Genomic DNA, 18,925 nt, shown 5'->3' with positions numbered 1-18,925 from the left:
AAGAGCTTGAGCTGGTGCCTCCAAAGAGGCACCCCAAACAAAGGATCCCCTGGGGTTTTATCCCTTCACAGTGCAGGGAAAGTCTGAGGGTCCTCAGCTGCTGCAGTGTCTCTGAGTCTGGCTCCCCTCTCTGGGCCTCAGATCCTTGGACCCTTTTCTGCAAAGGATCTTCAGTTCACAGCCTCTTGCTGTGAGCTTAGGCTCCTGCCCCTCCAGAGCTAAGCCTGCAGTTCCACTGCAGCTGCCCCTGAAGCTACTGGCACTGAATGGATTCTTTAACAGGTGGCACCTATCAGTGGCACTGTCATTGTTTCCCTCTCTGGCCAAAGGCGGAGGGTGGCAGTCAGAAATGGTTCCTACATTTGAACCTTTTTACCATGTGTCTACTTCTTTCTGCAATCATTCCCACAGTAGATTTTGGCTTTGACAGTCATATCTGGGTGTGGGTTTTTCCTCTTTCGTTTGAGAAGCATTCAGAAATGTTAAGAGCAAATGGAATAATGTCTCAGCCTTGTCTGACCTGCAAATGCCCAGCAAGGAATGCCTTCCAGCAGTTCTTATATGAGTTTGATCTCAGATATTTTAAAGCTTCTGTTGGTTTGTGTTTTGTCACCTTCCAGTATCTGAACCACTATGGTTCACACACACTTCTGAAGTGCAGGGCTCTTTGATCAAGAACAGAGATTCTCAGGAGCTGGCACCATAGAGATTATAGCAAAACTCACAGGACAGTGAACCCAAACCTGCACTTCCGCCTACAGATTTCCATAAGACCATCAGCTCATTGGACATGGGGCAGGGCAGAGGGACAGGAGAAGGACTCTTTCCAGTGGCACTTCATTATGAAGTCTGCCAATCAAAGTTGCATCCATTACATGGTAACAACACTGCATTTTAGCCACAAACTTCTGTGGAGCAGCAGCTTAAGGAGCTCCAGACATGAGAAGCTGTCATTGACATGGCTCTGAGGGCAGAGAAATGTATTCTCTGCCTTCCAAGAGCTGCTCTGCAATGCGAACCATAATGTATTCCAGATCAACATCCTTGGGGAAAAGGAGAAAAACTAAGCAGCAAACCATAGAAAACTTCACTGGTTTTGCACTCAAAGTTCAGAACAAAGCCTGCACAGAAATAGAGAAGATTGTTGAACATAAACTGAGCAGAGAGCAAATACCCACCATCCATTGCAGCAGAGACAAGGAATGGTGCCAGAAAGCCAGCATGTTTAACAGAAGGGCAGGGAGATTATTGTAAACAAAGCATTTTTTAAAAAGCTAGAGAAAATGGAAGAGGTTATAAACTCTAACAGATTAAATATATGAACAGAGGGGTTTTTGAGAGATGATTTGCAAAGGAGAAAAACCCAAGTGTCCTGTTTCAGATCTGTCAAAATGGAACCTGGAAGGTAGGCTTACAGCTAGTCATAGCAGAAAAAACAAAACATATTTTTTTCTGCATGCAGGCTTGGCACAGAGCAACTCACAGAGATTGTGGGGAGTCAGCGCAGACCCTGCCTTACCCCACAGTGTCTGCTGCAGAGGCTCTACAAAAATATTTATGCATTTGTAGCAGGTTGCCAGAACTGAAAGTATCAAACCAGGAGTTTTAAATAAGTTTAAATATTAAATAGTTGAAGTGTTGAGAGGTTATGCTCTTCTGTTGAAGGTGCCATGGTGCCAAATGATTCATCTGTCAGACATTTTATAAGACAGATCAGAATTCAGAGGAGTTCTGGAAATTCCCTGACCAGCTATACCAGACAGACTGATAAGATTAGCAGAGTACAGTGGATCAATTACACTGATAAATATTGGGAAAGGGTAATGTAAGTTTTTAAATGGAAGAAGTCCTGCTGTGCAGAGCTGTTGGAATTCTTCATATGAATCACTAGTGATATAAATAAAGATAATTCAGTCAATGCAGCCTGCTTGGATTTCCAAGACACAGGGCCAAAAGGAGTCTTGAAACATATCTCTTAAGGGATTTAGGAGACCATGCAGTCAGAAGAGAAGTCCACTGAAGTACTTATTTAAGAAACCCAGCATTTGTCTTCACAGTCGAGATCACTTGAGGAGCACTCTGGAGATCTGTACTGGGACCTGTGCTACTTAAATATACTCTTTAGAGGTATGGAAAAAGTGATGGAAGGTGTGGTGACAAAACTAATTTGCCTTTGGGTAAGCACACTCAAAATGTGCTACACATTGAGTCAAACCTTCCTAGAGTGGAAAATGAAAGCATGAGCTCAGGGCTGATGATAACCCAGAGGCGTAAAACCTTAACATTGCAGGGGATGAGTGACAATGTCAGCACAGGGCTTGTGTCTTTCAGCAAAGCAAATCAATCCTTGTTCATCAGGAACAGAGAACAAAACAACTCCATTGTGCTGCTTCGTGCATCCACAGCATGGGCCTGCATGCATTTGGCATCCTGCCACAGGCCCCTTGGCTCAGCAATGACAGAGCTCCCTGGGGCTGTTTTGGAGGAGCAACAGTATGGTCAGGGTCAGCTGCTGTACCAGGGCTGTCTGGACAGTCGCAAGCACATCAGCCCAAAAAGGAGCATGTGAGGGTCACAAGCTGTTAAGGTATTGCTTCTGAGGAGTATGGAAATGGAGTCAGTTGCTCCCCAGCTTCCAAACCAAGGGCCAGGAGATTTCATGCAAAATCAGCAGATACGAGATGGGGAATTACGTGGTTCTTTACCCCACAAATTAGTAAGGTTCAGCTGCTCTGGTCACAGGGGGAGAGAGGTATCAAAGGCTCAAGTGTTTGGCAGTTGCAACCTCATTGTCAGAAAGTTAAGACCACACCTCCAGTTAAGGAAGTCTCATTGGACCTACAGATTGTTGGAAGCTGGGAAGGTTATGGGAAAGTGTTACAGAGATGCAAGTGTTTAAGAACTTGTATCACTTTATACTTTTCCACAAGCACAGGCTCCTGAAATCATCCGAGCAGGCTACACCTGTAGCTGGTCTCCGTGCCTTCTGTTCTTCCTCCATCATTGCTCTTCCCATTCCCGACCTCCATACACTGCTGCTGTTTGAAGCTGTGAATCCCAGGTGAGCTGAGTGGATCGATGGCAGCTGCCTGCCCAGCCTCAGCACTGTGCCTCAGCAGCAAGTGTGGTACAGGCAGTGCCCACGGCTGCTGAGAGACAGCTCTGGAAGCCATGCTGCCTCTGCTACCCACCTCCTATTTGCAGCAGGTGGGCTGCAGCTGCTGTTTATTTTTACCTACTATACAAATAAAGGCAAAAGATAAAAATACCTTTTTTCAGAAGAAAAACTTCTGATAAAGTTTCCAGTCCCTAAATAAAAATTGAATTTTATCCAGCTCTTCAAAACACAACCTGTGGATCATGAGCTTCTCTTGCATTCATCTCCCTTATTTTAAGGACTGCAGGTTTGCAAAAGTCTGGCTGTCTCACATGTTTTCCACCTGCCTTCTCGTATCACTGCGTCCCTGCACTAGACCAGATAAGCATTCAGACATTAGCTGGAATTAGACACCTGCAAAGTAACAAACCTTGAATCTCTTTTCAAACTACACTGATATAGTGTGTCATAGCTGACCTGAGCAGAGAGCAGAAAGAAACCAAGTGTGCCAGAGTCTAGAAGTGTCTGTTACTTTCCAACACAACACTTCTACACAAGCAGATGGCAAATACCAGGAGTGAACGTGCCAGAATTGTGTTTTGGAACTGGGCAGCATTGATGCAGCATGGCACAGGCAGGATGTCTCACTAGGCAGCTGTAAAGGGTGTCTACAAGAAGGACATGAAGAAAGTGTGTTTGTCAAGGGCAGAAGGTGCAGCCTGCAGAGTTCCTGTTCTCTCACTGAGTGCTCTGGTACCCACTGTAAGTGGATTATTCTGCTCCACACTTGAGAGAGTAATAAGCCATTAATAATGTAGCTAAATATTAACTTTTGGGGGGCATGAGCTGTGAGTCAATTTCATTGATCATGTGCTCAGGGCAAGGCTATTCTTTCTGCCACTCCATACACTCCCCTTGGGCTCTGAACCAGAACCAGCATTTGCCAGACCTCCTATGAGCTTCTTAACTCACTGACCTGCCAGTAGTCTAACAAAGGAAGGTTAATTAAAAAAAAAAAAAAAAAAAAAAGCTTAACTGGATAGCTGCTTATGGAAGAGCCTAGCAAGTGCCAGAGCTGGCAGAGAGACCTGCTCTTAGTGGCAGTCCTTAGTCCAGTCCTCAGGGGTGTAGGGAAGTGCAGGTGAGGGTCACAGGCTCTGGCCACTTAGGCACTTGCTGCGCTCTCCATTGAGTTCGCTGTGTTTCACCCTTCCAGCTACCTGCACTGCCAGTTGCCTTCTCCAAAAGTGGCCACTTTATTTAAAGGACTCAGTTTAAAGGACCTGGAGGCTTGGAGAGCACTAAACTGGAGTCTAGTGCTGTGGCTGCACAGCACATCCTTCAGAGGTGCAGGACAGAACTTTGTCCAGCTCAGCAGAGCTCCCCTGAGAGCTGAGACATGGACAAGGGGCAGAGCCTGGAGGTTTGCTGGAGGCTGATGAAGCAGGGACTGCAGCCTGGGCTGCTTTGTGCAGCCTTGCTGTGAGGACAGGAGTTCCTGCGATGTGGACACATACTCGCTTTGCACAGACAGAGGAGTCCTTTCCTACCCCCAGTCTCCTCCAAAGCAAAAGGGAGCCAGGTGAGCCTCAGATAAGGTATTGTCATCTGCAGATGGGTCTCTGCTGCTTTGTAGATAAGTACTCCAGCTTTTATATACATGCACAATGCAACAGCTGCATGCAGGCAAAACCCAGACCCATTCTGAGGACAAGGACAGACAGGGGTGTCTTGTTATCCTTCAAGCACAAGCCTCAAGAAAGTTTCAGGCTACCTCATGTGATTTGGCTGGGCCAGCATCCTACTGTTGCTACACTCCTGGAGCAAGGGAAGAGAGAGGCTTTGGAGTTCTTGAAAAGAAGCACAGCTGGGTGAAGGAGGGTCTTGCACTGCAGGAACTAAACCAGTGTGCCCCACAGCCAGCACTCAGGAGTGCCCAGAAAGTAGGTGAGGTGGATTTGTGATGTGCTGCAAGGCAGGTACTCTCACCAGTCCTGTGTTTGATTTAATGACTTTCAGGCTGTTAAAAATGACTCTTTAAAAAACAAATATTTCATATACTTTATGTAAACTAGTAAAACATATTTCTGAGGTTGTAATGTCCCATCTTCAAGCTGAACCATGTGGCTTTTTTCCTAAGCAGATACTTTCTTAATATCAAGAAAATAATTGGTGCTTTTAATAGTTACTGTAAGAGCATGTCTCTCCATTGATTTCTGTAGATCAGAGAAGGGATCCAGAGGTAATATTGTGTACCCAGCTTTCCTGACATCTATACAGCTTTTCCAAAGTCCATAGTTATCCCAGAGATCTTGATCATGAGAAGATGCAGCCCCAGACTGTTTGCACATCTGTACAAAAGCAAGCTGCTTTGGGCAGTGGTTGGACACAGAGATTGGATACAGAGGTTTGACAGGGTTGTGAATTGGCTGGGGTAAAATGAGATGGTGTTTGAGGTCCCTTCCAACCCAAATCATTCTGTGATTTCAAGAGCTGTACTATGGGTAGGAGAGCAGTGTTAAAGTGGGAATGAGGCTCTTGCTGCTGGCCCTCAGTTAGGGTTCCCTGTGAAGGCAGCACATGTAACACTGGGGCTCCTTCTTCTCTCTCTGCAGGAACATGATATTGAGACAGCTTTCGGAGTGGTTCATGTCACCATGCGGGGCACACCCAAGGGGAACAGACCTGTCATCCTCACATACCATGACATTGGCCTCAACCGTAAGCCCTTGCATTGCCAGGACCCTGAAAAAGTGATTATTCGTGGTATTTGCTTTTGAGCATGGGGAGTAGCAGGCCTGGTATGGAGCTGAGATGAGGTCATTCCAAAGTGAAAAGATAAAGGTCTGCAGGAGAGAGAGAGCACATGGCATGCCCCTGTCCATTCCAACAGCCCTTGAAAGGTAGGGCCAAAGTGGAAAGATGGAAATAGGTCCACCCAGCACACTGTAGTGCTCTAGCTGACTTGCTGCACTGTGTGATAGGGCATCCATTCCTTGGGTGCTTGGCAGGTGAACAAGTCCCTTCTGCATGGCTGCAGCAGTAGTGTAATGTTCTGGTGGACACAGTTGCTCTTTTGACGTCTTCCCACCCAAAATGTACTGTTAGTTCCACACAGGTACTTCTCTGTTAGTGCTTTAAGTGCCCAAGTGGTGCGAAACCCTGCTTTCCAGGGCATTGCAGGCTGACTGTTGTCTGCCTGCCCTTCAGTCATAGCAATTCCATTGCTGAGACTCACTGCTGCATTGCAGTTTTGAGGCACAGCACACACACCATCCAGCACCCACTGCCTTATGGTGTCAGCGGGGACTTGAGCTCCTGCAGGTGTGTGCCATGGTGTTTGGAGGGTGGCTTGCAATAAAACTTATTTAAGTGTCTAATTTCTTCTAATTGTTGTTTCAGACAAATCCTGTTTTAATGCATTCTTTAACTTTGAAGACATGCAAGAGATCACCCATCATTTTGCTGTGTGCCATGTGGATGCACCAGGCCAACAAGAAGGAGCCCCCCCATTCCCATCTGGGTAAGAGCTCTGCAGTGACCCATGTTGTTCAATCTGGACTGAGGTAGCACCCAGTTTAAGCCAGCTGGGACTGCCAGGCTGAGTGTAGTGGCAAGCTAAGTGTAGTGCCAGCAGCAGAGGAAATGGCAAGATGAGGAAGCTTCCCAAGGAAGAGTTAAGGGAACTCTCCAATTACTAAGACATGGGTAAAGCCCTCACTAGTGCTGAGTCTGGTACCACCTTTCTGACTTGAACATCAACCCAGCACACTGCAGTCGAGCTGGCATTTCATCTCTCCATCTTGCCACAGAAGTCTGACTGCCCAAAAGACCACAGCTCTGTGTTAATCTTACTCTGAGGGATGGGATCCACACAGTCAGCTGACAGTATTGTTCCATGTTAATAACCTGTGCACATGTCTGCCAGATATTCTTTGTCCTTCCTACCTTGAGTGGAACTGGAAGGTAACCTCTGTCAGGCTGTATTTGGAGGTGCTTCCTTGCTTTTCAGGTACCAGTATCCCAGTATGGATGAACTGGCTGAAATGTTACCTGCCGTTCTGACACACCTGAAGTAAGTCTCTGAAAGGAAATGGGGTGAGCCAGCTGGATATTGCTATTCCAGCACCTGCTTCTGTCTCTGCTTGCCATGACTGATATGCTCACTGAGGTGCCCCAAGAGGCACAAGTATCTGTTAACCAGGGGGACTCTGTCTAGTTTTGTGCTGGGGACACTGTCTGCTACATGAAGCAATTTATGGCTTCTGAATCATTGCTGCATTGTTTTGAAAATAATCCATAAGTGCACAGCTGGACCCAGAGAGGAAAGGCTATGCCTCTAGGGATGCTTCAGCTGAGCTAAGTTAGTTGTGCTGACTGTGAAATGCCTGTATTTCAGCCTGAAAAGCTTCATTGGGATTGGCCTAGGAGCTGGTGCTTATGTCCTCAGCAGGTGTGCAGTAAGTATCTCTTCACTGCTTGTGACTTGTGGGCTGTGATCATTGCTGTTCAGACTGTGTGGGGCACGGGCGAAGTAACATTCAGTAATTACAGCAGGGCTGCAGGGAGCCATGGGAGAGCTACCTCCATCCAGATGGTTTTGTTGGAGCAGTCAGGGTTACTCTGAAGCTGTGCCAGGTATGGAAACATTGTAATATGATGCCTTTGAGTCAGCAGAGCCCATCCTGAGTGTTGAATCTTCAGAGAGACCCGCTGCACTACTGTGTGACATTCACATTCTCAGAGACAGAGATACATAATTCTGTCTCTCAGGATTTCTTGGAGAAGCACAGAGAGAAGAGAAAAAAAATCTTTGTCTCTGCTCCTTTGCTTTCCCCATGTGGAATGTGGTATGGAGATTGTTTACCTGAAGTGATTGCTGGGTTGGATTCTGGTTGTTTGGGTTCAATGACCAATTGGATCCAGCTGTGGCTCAGACTCTCAGCTGAGAAGTCATGAGTTTGTCAGTTGGATACAGTTAGATAGTAAGTTAGAAAGTAAGTATGTAGAATAGTATTGTATCTATTTAAATAGTATATGAATGTACTATAGTATAGTTTCAATAAAGCTATCCTTCAGTTTTCTGATCTGGAGCCAGACATTATTGTTTCTTCCCTGAGCTGGGGTTCGCCGCATTTTACTATACTGCTGTGTGCTGTGTTCACTGCTTGTAGCACCAAGGAATGGATGTGATGATGCACTGTAAACTGGTGTTGATGTGGAATGTGCTTTGTCACTGGAAGGAAGCAGATTTTGCTCCACCCTTACACAAGAGAGCTGCTTCTATTTTGGTACCTGCTTATACATTTCTCTCTAGTGTAGTGTTCATGTGAAATCAGTGGGTATCATTTAGTAGCCCAGGAATTTGCCTGAGTCTTTCAGAGTTAGTGTTAAAAAAATCACAGAAATCTGACATTTTCAGGAAAAATTGCTTCAGGTTGTTGCATGTAGAGAATTGCCAGTTGTTTAGGCCACTATAATTTCTTCAAGTCACTGTGCAGGGCAGCTGCCCCTCCTTACACAAAGTTCTCTGTTTTCCATTCCGTACACTCAGGATTGAGCAGGGGCAATGTGAGGCATTGGTGTTTCACTATTCATTGCCTTCTGTATCTTGGACAGTTTTCAGCCTTGCTAAAGAGGAGTTTGTGCAAATCAGCATTAGTCCTCAACAAAGTGCCACAAATGTGCTCATACCACTCTCCCTGGGCTGCGGTCAGTTTTCTGCTGAGGACAGAGATGTTTCCTTCTCCTTCACATCAGTCCAGTAAAGCAGGAGAGCTGCCTTGGAGCGAACTCAAAACTCAGCAGAGGCTGGTTACCTGATTTCTGAGTTTTTATTTGCAAGCATTTCTCATACGAGCTTTGTACCTGTGCTGCCCAGATACAGCCCGAGGTACACTGGAGAGCTTTGGGTTGCTGGATGGAGCAGGGGAAGGGGTGTCTGCAGGCAGGGGGCAGCAGGGGTGCTGCCTGGTGAGGGGTGCCCCTGTAGCTCAAGCTTCTCTAGTGCAGTGGCTTGGGGGCCTCAGCACTAACTCCCCTGCCATTTGCTCCATTTCCACTGGAAAACTGCCTCTTCCTTGAAGAGAAGTGGCTGCCCAGCACAGAAGAGCTCCCTACTTTGTCTTACACCTTTTGCAAGAAGCTTTCCAGCTGGCCACTGTGTGGACTGAATCATCGTTCTGAGTGTGCCTCTGCTCTCTCCCCACAGCTCAGCCACCCTGACCTGGTGGAGGGACTTGTTCTTATTAATGTTGATCCATGTGCAAAAGGGTGGATTGACTGGGCAGCATCCAAGGTGAGATTCTGCTTTTCCACACATGTGCTCTCCGTAGCATCTAATGAACACTGTGTAGAGTAAACATAAAAAGAAGGACAGAATACAGGATTTTTTCCATTTCTGGTGAAAACTGTACAATTTCATTTCTTGTCCTTGCTGCATTCTAAGTCTGGGTATAGTATGGCCTCTGCCATAGGAGCAGGGGTGGGTATGATCATGTGAATGAAAAATGCAGATAAACTGCTTGGATCACTCAGCTTTCCTTTGATTTAGTACTTCTGCTTGCAGGGTTCATTTGATTGATATTGAATAGATCTCTTAATTATTCTCTTATTCTGGTCCCTTGAAGTTGTTTAAGGTTTCAGTTTTTTTTGAGAGCTGGGTTGTGTATACACAATTTCTTTGAAACTTGGTACGTCCATCCCAAGCTTCAGGCATTTGCTTCTTATATAATATGAATAGTTTCTTCATTGTTTCCTTTACTCTGATTAGCTGTTTTGCAATGTGTGATGAAACTGCATTTTCTTGTTACTCTCCTCCTCATTCATGGTCACTCTTCAGTTTTCAGGCTGGACAACCAACATAGTGGATATTGTCTTGGCACATCATTTTGGCCATGTAAGTACCCAGCAGATGCTAGTGTTGCCTGTCCAACTGTGCATGAAGCTATAACTTCTGTATGTGTCTGCTCCCAAATAGTTCTGGTCCATCAGATAAGGGTTGCCACAGGTAGTACCTTTTTCTTTGTGTGTCAAGGTCACATTGGGGTTGGCATGCTGGGGGGCACATACATCCTCACTCTTGTCCTCACTGCCTCCAGACCATGCACTGGTGATAGAACTCCTTTATGGTGCCCAGGACACTGTCCACAGAAACAAGTGTCAGCCAGTTCTCTGTAGCCAGCATGGAAGCCTTTGGACTGTGGATAAAGCACATGTCAGCTGGGAGCTGACAGTGGGATCTTGTGTCTGTCCAGATGTTGAACTGCTGCATTCTGCTCTTCATCTGAAACCCTTCAGTTTCAGCTCAGGCAAACCAGCCCCTCCTGAAAACTTTGAATACAGCAATGCCTTCTGTTTGAGATTAGCTTTCTCTCAACCAGCAAGCTTACTGAGCAATGACAGGGATAGTGCCGCATGCACACTGTATATGCCACACAGCAGATCAATCTCTGACCTGGAGTCTTCTTGCAACAGCACATCAGCACTGAAAGGAATGCTTCCTTCTCCAGCACCACTTCCTCCTGTGCACATCCTGCGCTCTTCCCACTGTCAAGCCCCTTCATTGTATGTAGTGCTTCCTTGCATTCCCTGTTCTCTCTGGCTCTCTCGGAATGTAGTTTCTTCTTAGAACTGGGTGCTGGAATTGAACTTTCCCCTGGTCACAGTCTTACAGCTTACGTATTTTTTTACTTTATTACATTTATTAGTGTTATTATGTACTTTGCTTCTTAAACATTAAACATGAGTGGAAGGCCTGCCAAATGCAGAGTGATTTGTATCTCGGTAAGCATTACTGAGGCTTAGGAGTTAACTCATCCCATCTCAGCCTGTACTCTGGGAGCAGCTTGTGCACTGCCAGTTATAAAAGTGTAGCTACATTACCAAAGCATGGCATGTACCAGCACATCACATAAACACCTCATGTCTCTGAGATCCTTTTGCAGTGTGGAGTTGCTGCCCTCTGTGTCACTGTTCACAGGGAATTATGTATATGGACATACTTTAATGCTTTGACATTTTTATGGCTATTGCTTCCTTTACCTGTGAAAAATATGTTTCCTATTCTTCCATTCTTCTGCTTTTGTACAGGAGGAATTGCAGGCAAATCTAGATTTGATCCAAACATACAGGCTTCATATTGCGCAGGACATCAACCAAGATAACCTTCAGCTGTTCCTCACCTCATACAACAGGTATCGGATACCTTTTTACCCGACAGACAGCTCCCATAGCTTCCCTGCTTAGTAGATTTGCTGCCATATGTATTATCCTATTGGGTATTGTATCAGGGGAACTTTTGTCCTAAGCCTAGTTTTCAGCTGTTACCCTGAGCCAAACCTAGCCCTTGTGTCTGCCCCCAGACCCTGTCACACCTCAGTAGCTCATCTCTGGGCACACAGCAATACCATGAAAGGATGGATCCTGTTTTCTGGGGATGACTGCTGGGGCTACTGCTCAGGGCATGATGCATGGGTGCTGGAGTCAGCACTTGAATTTTATGTGCCCCCATGATAATCAGTCTCCTCTGCAGATTTAATGGAGAATTGTTCTGTTTTATTTTTCAGTCGTAAAGATCTAGAAATTGAGAGACCAGTTGTTGGTGTCAATGAAATGATTGCAAAAACACTCAAGTAAGTTGTCTGAATGAGCCTATCTCAGTTGCTGACTCTGCAGTCTCTTCAGCAGAAAAGATGTTGTTGCTTCTCAGCAAGAGCTGCACCAAGTGCAAGCACTGGGAAGACTGTCCAAGACAGTCCCAGGCTGTGGTACAGGACTGTCAGCTGCAATGGGGCAGAGGTGTCTGGGAGTCCTCTCGTTAAGAACACATTGAATTTCTCCAGAAGGCAGGGTCAGAGGCACATGTGTGCAACAGCAGTACCAGTTGGTGTGCATGAAGAGGACAGTCCGGGTGCATCTGCAAGCCCTGGAGAATGATTTGGTACAAAAAAATGCCAAGGTGATGGCAGGCAGGGATTTTGTTGAGCCTTTTTTTCTTAACCTTTCCATGAGGGTGTTGGTTCACAGAGCTCAACCTTCTCAGAAGCTCCTTTGATGCACTTGGAGTAACACCTCTGTTTTGGCTTTTGACCAGGTGCCCTGCCTTGCTTGTTGTTGGTGACAACTCACCTGCTGTGGAAGCAGTGGTATGTATCCATGAACTCTTTCCTCCTCTTTTCTCCTGTGATATTAGTCCTACAAGTCACTTAGCAACCCTGCAGTGCTTTCACCTTGATCAGACTTAGTTACAGACAGTGGCTCTTTGTCCCAAGCTCTTTTTCAGTCCTCCAGCTACTCATGGGAGAGCCAAGACTCAGGGGCCCTGAATGGCCCTCAGGGCAACTCCAAGATGATGAGGATGGCAGAATCTGAATGATCACCCTGCTCAACAGATGAAGCAAAGGACCCTGTTCAGGACCATGCATCCTTCCCTGAGCTCTGCCAGGCTGCTGCCTGCAGTTTGGCTCAAGTCATGAATTGCTGCTGTTTCGTTGTTACACTGGGGCTACCTGGGGATTAAAAATAACTGAGTGTGACTCCAGTTCTTGTGGTGGGGAGTCAGGCAGAGATCTCTTAGAGTAGTGCATCATCAGGAAGGCAGCACTTAGGAGCTTGTCCTCTGCAGACACCCATAACCCACTTCCCTCCCAGTACAGCTATAAATGGGGCATGGCACAGGGTAGTGTGGTTGTGGTGGATGTTGCTTCCCCCTGTCGGCCAAGGATTGTGGGGAGACCAGGGGGTTGTGAGCAAAAGCAGCTGTCTAAAACTTTGGAAGAGTATAGGAGTCTCCTGAAGCAGTAACTTGAACTTAGGAGCCATGCATGGAGAACATTTTCTGGCCATGGCCTGTTGCTTTGGTCTGTTTGATCTGGAATTAAGTCTGCAAATTTTGATTTTTCTAGGATACTGTCCTTGAAGATTCCCATTGCTTACTGGCCATAGTACAGTACAGGTTAGGGTCTTCTGCATATTAGTGTGCCTGTCTGGCTGCCCAGGTTCCCTTGCCCAGAATAACCTCCCCTGCTGAAGTTGCTTTTCCTATAGAGCCCCTGCCTGTTCCCCTTTTGCAGCAGTCTTATTGAGAAGAGGTGGTCGTGGCCTCCTTGTCTGGCCAGGGGACTTATGCTCCATTGCACAGAAGTCTCCTTCCCTCCCAGTTTTGCTGTCAGAGCACAGATGTTCCAGGGTTTTATAGTGCATCCCAAAACTAGGGGATGATTTCAGCTGAAGTCATGACCTGTCATCACAAAGTCCCTTAGATGGAACACCTGCCATTCCTCCCTGGATCTTTTATTCATTGTTCACTTCCTACATGATCTTTTCTTGCTTGGTCCTTCCTGGCTCCAGAGAAGCTACCGTTGCTGAAGACAGCCACTGCTTCTGGTGGAGCTACTCCACATTTTACATCTGAGTCTTTGAGTTTTCTGTGTGACACCATGTCCCTCTCTCTTTCTTTCTAGGTTGAATGCAATTCACGTCTTGACCCAACCAAAACTACCCTTCTGAAGGCAAGTGCCACTCCAGAATCATTCTGGCCAGCATAAAGACACTATTTTTGCTTAGTTCTACTTAGATTTTTGCTTTCCATACATTTGGCTTTGACAAGTTTTTGGACAGTTATTCAGGGCTGTGCTCTCTCCTCCATGGAGCCAGGGCTTGAGAGGGAAGAATTTGTCAGGGAGTCCCCCAGTCCCTGCTTTATGGCTACCTTCAACTGGCAGGGAAGACCCATGAAAATTAGCAGAGATGCCCTGCCTTCACCCTGCTCTCTGCAGCAACAACATCCTTTTTCCTAGCTTTGTACTGGTCCTTTCCACCCTCACCTGTGGCCCCGCAATGTGCCAGACAGCAGCTGTATGGAAGTGCAAAGTGACAGGTTTGGGCAGAGTGGCTGAGGGAGAGGTGGCTGGGAAGGTTCCGGAGTGTGGTCTGAAATCACTTGGTTACATGGCTTCCAAGGTGCAGGGTTCCCTCAGCAGCAGGTCCCTGAAGGTGTATCACCTTGGCCTTACTCTGGTTGTAGAGGTGAGGTGGTGGAAACTGCAGTGTGGTGCTCTCAGCTCTGGTGGGTGGGTGGTGCTGGCTTAGTTTGGGGTTGTCCTCCCGGGCAGAAAGGACAGCTCACCCTACTTTTTGTTTCCTGCTGCAGATGGCTGACTGCGGGGGCTTACCCCAGGTGGTTCAGGTGAGACACACCTTGACTCTTCCATGGCATTTGAGTGGTACGAGCCCTTTGTTCTGTTTGCACTAAAGCCACCCTCTCTGTTTCCACAGCCTGGCAAGCTGACTGAAGCCTTCAAGTACTTTGTGCAGGGAATGGGCTACAGTAAGTGGTGAACACAATTTTGTGGTTTGGAGCAGGGTTTTGTGAAGGGAGCTCAAGCTTTCTGGTCCATCTGAGCCCAATGGCATCTGTGTTCCTACCCCTGAGCTAGTGTGGTTGCCAGGAGATCCATCCATGCTAGAAAATCAATTAGTGTGCTGACATACCTTAGCAAGCTAGTGTTGCTCCCTGACATGTGTTGGTGACTCCTTTCTGGTTGCTGGTGTTAGTAAAACCTTTTAAGTCTGTCTTTGTGCCAATCCAGAAAAATGTCTTCCCAAGAACAACGAATCTGTGCACACCTTCTCCAAAGGGGAAGGAGGTAGCAGTGCAGCCCCATGACTAGTCTGGGTATGAGAGCTCCCCGCTTTCTCCTCAGATGTTCCTTTTTCTCTCAGACTCACCAGTGTTAAGACTCACCACAACAAATCCTTCTAATGGCAGAACAGGTACCTTGGTGACTTCTGAGGCACCCAGGGAGCCCAGAGAGAGCTGTGCTTTGCACCACTGCATGCCCTGCCCTATGGCTTCCTCTCCATGCTTGGAGGCAGAAGACATTGTCCCCTGAGTGTGTCAGACTAACAGCTGCTCAGCTGCCTGCCCTTGGTGTTCCTGAGGAATTGGAGGAGAAGGGCTTCTTTATTTCTTTATCTCCAAAAAGGGCTTTACTACTCAGAAACATCAGGAGAAGGGCTTCTCAGTGCACTACAACAGCTCTTTCTTGCCTGCTGGGGTCAGGAGTTCGCTTTTGTGGATGATGAGCCTTCAAAAGTTGAACTTAGGGAAGGGGTTGGTTTGTGTGACTGGCTGACCACTCAGCATGGCCACCATGAGAGCTGGGACACTTGCAGTGGTCTCCTCACAGTTTTGCCAGATCATGGTCAGGGCTTAGCAGAACCTGTCCTTTTCCTGAGGGCTCTGCAGGTAACATAAACATGTAGGACAGTCATGTTCTCCAATGAGAGTCATGTTGGCCAAAGGAGTCTGATCCTGCAGAGGAAGATGCTGTCTGAGGAGGTTTCCTCAGCCTCACTGAGAGTGTTTCAATGTTCATGTCTCTTGTGTTCCTGGAGTTAATAAAGTCAGCAAGTGCTGTTGTCAGTGCAAGGGGGAGCAGCACTTTGGCATCACTTTTGGATCAGCTGTCTTGTCAACAGGACATGGAGCACTGGAGAAGGACAAGCCAATTTTCTCCTTCCAGAATTAGTAGCTGGTCCCAGAATAGTTTTCCTAGCTTTCATGGAAAAGACTGTGGGACACTGTGGAGTGTGGGCAGTTCTGTTGGGGAGAACAAGGTAGAAGCAAAACACAGCTGAACACTGCTAGAAATAGAGAAACCAGTTCTCCAACAGCTGTTCTTGTGCCTTCTGTACATGGGCTAAAGCAGCTGGATGTAATTCTGCTGACACTGCAGGTGGAAGGTACCAGCCTTGAAGGAGACTTGCAGCAGGAGTCTGATGTCATCTCAAAGACACGAACTTCTGTCCTGTATCTGGAGTTACACAGTATACTCCAGGGAAACCATATTTCTGTTGAGCAGGTGTGGGGTGTGTAGTGGGGAGTTATCACCAGGTACAGTGTGATTTTCAGCTAAGGGCATTGAAGAGATCTGGCCCCGATGGGTTTTCAGGTGAGCTTGGCATTTCCCTGAGATGCTTATTAGCAGCTGTTCTTACAAATCCTGGGAGCTTTCAGTGCAGTGTGTGAGCTGGGAATGGAAGGAAAGGTAGACAGAAGTCCCAGGAGTAGTGCAGCTACTAGTCACACACCACAACTAATGGGCTCTTTCCTGTATTCATCCCTTTCCTTGTCTCATGTTGTTTCCAGTCCCTTATGTGCAGCTCAGCCACCTAAGCACTGAGTCAGGTACCTCCAACTGTGCATCCACCTTGGCCCCAGTCTGTGTGTTGAGTGGAATTGTTCTCCGGGTGCTTTGCTCTGTCTCAGCATGTCCTGCTGTGGGTAGGCTGATCATTGTACCATGTGTGCTATGGGTTTCCACCTTTCATTTGTATTTTGTTGATTGTTGCATGACTTCAGCTCTGTGGTTTTCTAGAGTGATGAGACTAGCTTTCAAAAGATCATCCATGCCACAGCTGCCTTGGTTTGCACAGACACTGGCTGTGGCTGCACTTGCAGAGGATCAGTTACACTGCTGGCATTTTCTCACCTTGGACCTTTTGAAATTGGGCCTTAAACATCTTGCTTTAGACATGCAGAGACTTAATTTTGAGAGTGAAGAGTGAGTTTTCTTCCGAAGGGTACAGCTCTTTCTGTGCTTACCCAGTGACACATACCTGAGTGACTGTAGTCTTGGCTTCAGGAGCTGCCTCCTTGCCTGAGTCCCACGTTTGTTCTCTCTTGCAGTGCCAGCAGCCAGCATGACCCGGTTGATGCGTTCCCGTAGCCACTCCTCCTCCAGTGTGGGCTCTGGTGAGAGCAGCCGCAGCCGGTCTCATGCCAGCACCCACGGGGAAGGGAGTGCTGGAACACCAGAAGGAATTGACCTCCAGGCTGCACCTCAAACCATGGAAGTATCCTGTTAGGCAGGAGCCCTTCTTCTGGATTCAGATAGCTCCACTCACCCCACTGAACCCACTCAGAATTTAGCATTTCATCCGACATGGCATTAACTGTTCTCTCTAACGTTGTGCATGCCCATCCAAGCAGCCATCTCCTTGGTAGTCTGTACTTGACATTACTTTGATCGTTTCTGTATCCCCTTGGCAACAGTCTCTTTAAAACTTGTTGACATTCCACAGTCTTAGTAAGTCCCATTACTGTACGTGCTGATGCCATCTCCTGTCTGTGCTGTGTATCAATCCAGATGACAGCCGTTGTCCCCCCTCTTCATTTAAATATAATTTCTGTGGCTTTGTGAGGTTTAGAATTGCTTCCTAGTTGTGCTTCTGCTAAAGGACTCTTGTGATGCAGTTGGTATGTCATTGGTGGGACGTGGGAAAGTAAGACCATGAAGATGTGGCACTCCAGGCACTGGAGCAGGAAATGCAGTGTGGAGCTGTACCTGGGACACAGAACCCACTGGAAGATTTGTGTGTCCCCAGGGCTGTTTCATGTGCCATGCAGCCTGAGAATAACAAATGGTCAGGAATACTGTCTTGGTCTTACCTGTGTATGTGTGTTAAGAAGGAGCAGAGTGATTTTTTACCTGAGCCTCCTGAAAAAGCAAAGCAATTAACCAGTAAACAACACTAACAAGGTGCACTATTAACCCAGTACAAGGGATTAAACTCCAGCAGCCCTGGCTCTAGACCTCTTCTGCAGCCCTCTGCTGACCCAGCAGAAGAGCGAGATGCAGTGACACATGGTCGCTGTTCTCCCCTGGCACAGGTGTGTCTTTAATATTGAACAGGTTGTGAAATGGGAAGCACTGCCTCTTGCCGGGTGGAGATCCCAGAATCTCCTGCACTGTCATCTCTGTCTCCCACTGCCACTGCCCCAGGCAGGATCTGCACAGGATGCAGTTATATGGGGGCAGGGAACACCAGTAAGTGTGGCAGCCAGCAATCACACATTTTACTGTCTTTGTGCAATTCACAACTGTGCTACCTTTTTACACCTGGCTGGGTCACCAGGGGTGGACAGCAGATGCCTGCTGCCAGGGTCTGGTGTTAATGAGAGAAAAGGGATGAGTGTCAGGCTGCTGCAAGTCTCAGTTGATAAGCAAAACCTCATTTCCTCACTGCTGAGCATCCCTGACCCAATGGGAGCTAACTCCTTCCAGGGGTCATGCTCATGTTCTGCTCCATTTCAGGTAGGGAATGGGAACGGGAGGCTCTGCCTGAGGGGGACTTTGTACCGGTTATTGAATAAAGCTATAACTGAGTTTCATTGTTATGCTGTGTACTCTTGGTGTTTCTCTTGGCATGACCTGCACCCCTGGGGGTTTGGCAGTCTGAGTGTCTCCTGCTGTGTACAGCGAACTTGTCCCCAGGGAAGGGAGAGGACTGGGCACCTCTGAACCAGAATAAAGTGGTTGGCAGCCCTGTGGCCCCTGGCAGAAGGCTGTCCAAGGGCATTGGAGACCTGGCCTCTGCCAAAATGCAACTAGAAACGTCCAGAATGGAAACAACACAGGTTTGCAACAGCACAGGCTACAAGGCTGCTTCCGGCTGTTGCTGCTCCCCAGTCTGTGCTGAGCCTGTGCTGTGGGGCCTCAAAAGAGCAAACCACCATCAGGTTCCTGCAGCTTTGGGTTACACAGAGAAGTGACAAGACTCGGCCTGCAAAAAGAAACAGGGCACAATCACACCCGGTGAGGAGATTCTGCCAGGTGCCGGTCACTGTGCATGTGGCTGGTGGCACCGATGCCACCCGATGCCCCAGCCATTCCCTATCTCCTACATTGTTCTGAAGATGCTCATGGCATGGGGCTGGCACAGGGGTGCTTGCAGCCACAAGACCCATGGGGAGAAGGGTTGCTGCTGCTTCTGTAGGATGGTTGAATCTCTGTAGTGTTTAAGAGTGCATCAGTCAGTGGG

The 18,925-nt window shown here is 47.4% G+C and overlaps 1 protein-coding gene across 24 annotated transcripts in view; it reads left to right on the top strand.

The window, feature by feature from the left end:
* Positions 1-18,281, top strand: part of NDRG3 (NDRG family member 3) — a 61,796-nt gene extending 43,515 nt beyond the window's left edge. For 9 of the 24 annotated variants that reach the window (XM_021536667.3, XM_021536664.3, XM_085557737.1 and 6 more), the window contains 15 exons: positions 5,713-5,818; positions 6,500-6,620; positions 7,110-7,172; positions 7,497-7,557; positions 7,652-7,735; positions 9,309-9,395; positions 9,939-9,995; positions 11,189-11,292; positions 11,665-11,730; positions 12,192-12,243; positions 13,561-13,608; positions 14,250-14,285; positions 14,375-14,426; positions 16,251-16,289; positions 16,791-18,281. In XM_021536667.3, coding sequence (XP_021392342.1) covers positions 5,713-5,818; positions 6,500-6,620; positions 7,110-7,172; positions 7,497-7,557; positions 7,652-7,735; positions 9,309-9,395; positions 9,939-9,995; positions 11,189-11,292; positions 11,665-11,730; positions 12,192-12,243; positions 13,561-13,608; positions 14,250-14,285; positions 14,375-14,426; positions 16,251-16,289; positions 16,791-16,969 — 1,155 coding nt within the window. In that variant the 3' untranslated portion in view covers positions 16,970-18,281. Of the gene's footprint in view, positions 1-5,712; positions 5,851-6,499; positions 6,621-7,109; positions 7,173-7,496; positions 7,558-7,651; positions 7,736-9,308; positions 9,396-9,938; positions 9,996-11,188; positions 11,293-11,664; positions 11,731-12,191; positions 12,244-13,560; positions 13,609-14,249; positions 14,286-14,374; positions 14,427-16,250; positions 16,290-16,790 lie in introns of those variants that run through there. The other 15 variants (XM_021536671.3, XM_021536670.3, XM_085557751.1 and 12 more) reach the window with 4 other exon arrangements.
* The last annotated feature ends 644 nt before the right edge of the window (positions 18,282-18,925 follow it).

This window comes from Lonchura striata, chromosome 20 (genome assembly GCF_050655825.1).
Source record: "Lonchura striata isolate lonStrDom1 chromosome 20, ASM5065582v1, whole genome shotgun sequence".
Taxonomy (NCBI): Eukaryota; Metazoa; Chordata; class Aves; order Passeriformes; family Estrildidae; genus Lonchura; species Lonchura striata.
Note: the sequence above shows the minus strand (reverse complement) of the source record. Positions and strands in the feature narration are given on the sequence as shown.